We start from the raw sequence: 4,414 nt of genomic DNA on the forward strand, positions 1-4,414 counted from the left end.
TCCAGCCTGGGCGACAGAGCGAGACTCCGTCTCAAAAAAAAAAAAAAAAAAAAAAAAAAAAAAAGAGTTTTTCTATCCAATGTCATCACATTATAACATAATAATTAAAACATGATTTTTACCTTCCCTTCACAATTTTGAGCTCCTTGTGAGTATGGCTGTTTTTGCTTTATTATATAATTATATATTTAAATTTGGCTTTATATACATAAGATCACAGCCAAGGAGGTTAAACATAATTTCAAATTGTTATTCCAGCCACTTGTGCTGCTTTTCACGTTTGAAAATAATCATTGCCTTTACTTCAAACAGTGATCTATAAATTTGTTTAGACAATAATTAAGGGCTTTTTCTTCTTTAGGGTAATAAAAATATTAAATGGTGTATTGAAGATAGAAACTACTTTTTGATTATAGTCTCTGCATTGAAGATTGGTAGGAGTTTTTCTAATTTTCAGATCTTCCCACAACCTCTTTATTCAAAGAAATATCATCTTGGAAATAATTTGTGTGAAAAATTTACAAATCAAAAATTGACTCACAAGATGATGTTACCATAATCATTCATTTTAACGAGTCTCCTATTTTCTGTATCAGTTTTCTTGATTATAAAATATCAATAATATGAACACACTCTTAATGTAACAGAATATTTAATTACATCTATTTCCCTCAACCCACCAAAGTCATTTAATAATTATATCGGCTCTTTCCACTGATTGGCAGGAGGCTCTTCCACTAATGCCTCCCATGGTTTCCACTGCATTGTTTTTCTCACCAGACTCAGTTCATTTTCAGCCTGATGAATCCCCTCTTCTATCTGACCACCTTGAAGTTGGTCTTCTAATTTTTTAACATCTGGTTCCACTTTAAGCATAGCCAACCTCTCATTTGTAATCTGTTCTGTACACTTTTTATATGCTGCATTTTTAGAGATTTGCTCAAGAACATCAAGGATCTTTGTGTGCAGTATTCTTAGCCTCTCATGTGGATTCTCACATGCAGCCAATCCTACAGGACCAGTAGTCTTCTTTGGCACACCTTGTCCCATATTTAATTACTCTTTGCATCCCAGTGCCTAGCTTCATGCCTGCATAAAGTGATAGTAAATGTCTGTTAAATTGAAATGAATCAATAAACATTCTAAAGTAAAAACCAAAACATCACAGCCATAGTAGGGCTTATAGGACATGTTGGAAATCTACTCAACATTTAATTAGTGGTTGCTTGGTAGATTGATATAGAAATTCAATTTTTATCTGATCTGTGAACATAACATTTCTTTTACCAATTAGCCAAATGTGCTATATCAACTAATTGGGGTGAGGTGATTTCTCTCTTTTAATAGATGTACACTTACTCCCATCAATATAGGGTGCTAAAATATTTTCATATTATCCTTTTGTTTTTCATTCTCCAGAAAAGTCATTGTCAGAAGAGAACAAGGATGCAAGCATAAAATTAGTTAAGTGAAAACAAGGTCACCTCTTGGAAATTTTATAAAAACAATGTAATTTTCTCCTTTTTGGCAGAGTTATAATGCTGCCATCACAGGGATCATAAAATTTATAAAAGAATAGGCACATTTATTTGGGGGCAATGCTCTAAAATTTCAAGTGACAGGAAACATGCCAACCTCTAGCATGAATAAACTTTTATCAAAATGTGCTGCATATTTCAGTTTTCTAAATCTGGAATTAAAAAAAACAGGGACCATTTTCTTCAAATGTTGAACAGCATCATGTTTGAGAGAAGACAGTTAATTTAAAACATTAGAGGAAAATTGATGGAGTTGTTAATGGAAAATGGAAGATTACAGCTTTTAGTGACATGTTAGACAAGCACATTTAAACAATTTAAAAGTGCTTTTACCCCACAGGATCACTTATGTCTCATTTTTGAGTTGTCAATGTCTCTAATTCATTCCAGCTGCTTCTGATTAGTTCATCTTTTTGAAGCAATGTAGTTTCATGGTGATAAGAGAAATGTATCTTTTCTTATGCGTATGCAAAAAACGCTCTCAGCAGTACCCATCAAAGGTCCTTATGATGATCTAAGCTACATTTCAAAGATAAGAGTGACCAAGTAGCCAGGACATCAGAGATGCAGTTTTCAAATGACCAAGCATTTGAGAACTCTATGCACTCCACATCTTAAAAAGCTTCAGGATTTTGCCTAGGAAAGTCTAATCCATGCATCACTCTTAAAAAAAAATAAACAGACAAAAAGGTATGTGTGTGTCTGTTATGTTTCAAAGCAAGGAACATGTGACCTATATCTTATTTGATACTAAAGGTACTGTGTCATCCCAAAAGAAAGAAGAGTTCCAAGCTGCTGGAGTGGACCCAAACAAGGAGCCCTGGTGGGTGAATGTCTTGTCGTTTGGAATTAAACAAGCAGAAAGTAGTGAGAGTTTGAATATAAGGTGCCTAAGGGCTATAATGTATAACGACAGAACTTTGAACCAGAGCTGTAGAACTCAGTTTTACTGGGTAAGTTTGTCAGTATAGACCTTATAGAAACCATCCCACAGGAGATCACAGGTGACTTGTAGGAGGTGGTTGTGCTCCTATACAATCTGACATGGAAGTTTGGACTAAAAGTTGTCTCTAGAGAAGAAAGGTGGATTCTCAGAGCTAGTGGGGCTAACAAAGGCAACATCAGATCCTCAAAAATATGGCCAAATAATTGTCCTATTCTGTCAAGTGTTAGCATTACTCCCTATCCAAAAACTCTATCATTGTATACCTGGTAAGTACAAATATATTTCCAACCACATTTTCATACTTTCTTTCTTTGTTAAAATCCATTTTCCCATTTTCTGAGAAGGCAGGGAGGCAATTCTGTAAGTCTGTTTTCTCTCTGAGAAAAAAGAGAGACTAGAAAAAAGAACCAGCTCTTTCACCTTCAGAACTAGAGAATGAGCCTCTAACCAGATTACAACATTGGGCAAAAGTTTGATACTATTATTAAGTATATTGATTATATTTTTAAGACACTTTCTATCAGTGCTTCTTGAGAGTGAAACCTAAGGAAGAACCAGACACCTAGTGGCCCTGGCTGAGGTGGAGGCTTTAGCAGAGGGTTAGAAGCATTTCTTATTGGGTGACTGACAATGCATTTTGGAGAAGGAACCAGTATAGTCTGATCCTGAAATGATTTATCCAACAACATAGAGAGAGTGCCTACTGCTCAGTAACCTAGGAAATCAAATGCTAAACCCCATGGTTGAACATAAAACCCACTGAAAATGTGATAGATTAAAGTATGCACATACAGAAGATCAGAAGCTCAGTGTCTGTGCAGTTGTGAGGCTATGTCAATCCTTTCTCTTCTCCCTTTTCTGAAACTCATAATACAACTGGCAGAGAAGCTGTCACTATAAAAATGGTTAGAGATAGATATTACTGGATTTTTTTAGAAGGTGCGGATGAGGTTTAATTTTCCAATATAGCTTTTCCTTTGGGGTACCATTTGGAAAATTGTTTGTATAACTGTGCCTGCTATGAAATGACAACTTTTACATTTCTTAATGTCTGTTGACCTTCTGCTTTTACAGTGATCATAAGGTGTTTTTGTTGTTACTAATATAGTAATTGTTCTTGATGGATTTCTCCCAGAAAAGCTATCATTTACATCGCTTGATGATGTTGTCACTATTACACTTTGTGTAATAAGAGAGCTATATAGAGCTATTTGTCTATGTAGACAAAGACACCTGTTTTTCACATTTTCCTGTCCCAAGTACTAATTTTTCTTCTATACTATATACCTTTCTCTAGTGTTATATTAATACCATTCTCACCGGGCATCATATTTAGGCTACTAGGCTTTAAATAATTAAAACATATGTCCTCCAAGTTGACAGTAAAATGTTTTTCCAAAGCTGAAGGACAATAGTAGTTTTTCACCACCCAAACCTTTAATGTATGATCATCAATCCCTAGATTCCAAAAAATTGAAAAAAGTTAGTTAAGCATCAAGACCATTTCAAAGGTTGACAATGAAGACAGAAAAATATTTAGCACTGGAGGCTGGGTGCGGTGGCTCAAGCCTGTAATCCCAGCACTTTGGGAGGCCAGGGCAGGTGGATCATGAGGTCAGGAGATAGAGACCATCCTGGCTAACACGGTGAAACCCCATCTCTACTAAAAATACAAAAAATTAGCCAGGTGTGGTGGAGGGCACCTGTAGTCCCAGCTACTCAGGAGGCTGAGGCAGGAGAATGGCATGAAGCTGGGAGGCGGAGCCTGCAGTGAGCTGAGATTGCATCACTGCTCTCCAGTCTGGGTGATAGAGCGAGACTCTGTCTCAAAAAAAAAAAAAAAAAAGAAAAGAAAAAGCAAGCAAGCAAGCAAGCACTGGAACTGGGGTTTACCTTGACCTCCTGAAAGAAACAAGATAATGACAGAGCT

General features: G+C 36.1%; 1 protein-coding gene across 1 annotated transcript; it reads right to left on the bottom strand.

The window, feature by feature from the left end:
• Positions 1-696: 696 nt before the first annotated feature.
• LOC126953759 (NADH dehydrogenase [ubiquinone] 1 alpha subcomplex subunit 5-like) lies at positions 697-1,064 on the bottom strand. The gene has a single exon (XM_050789379.1). The coding sequence runs from the start codon at positions 1,048-1,050 to the stop codon at positions 697-699; it is 354 nt and encodes a 117-aa protein (XP_050645336.1). The 5' UTR covers positions 1,051-1,064.
• Positions 1,065-4,414: the final 3,350 nt, after the last annotated feature.

This window comes from Macaca thibetana, chromosome 4, assembly GCF_024542745.1.
Source record: "Macaca thibetana thibetana isolate TM-01 chromosome 4, ASM2454274v1, whole genome shotgun sequence".
NCBI lineage: Eukaryota > Metazoa > Chordata > Mammalia > Primates > Cercopithecidae > Macaca > Macaca thibetana.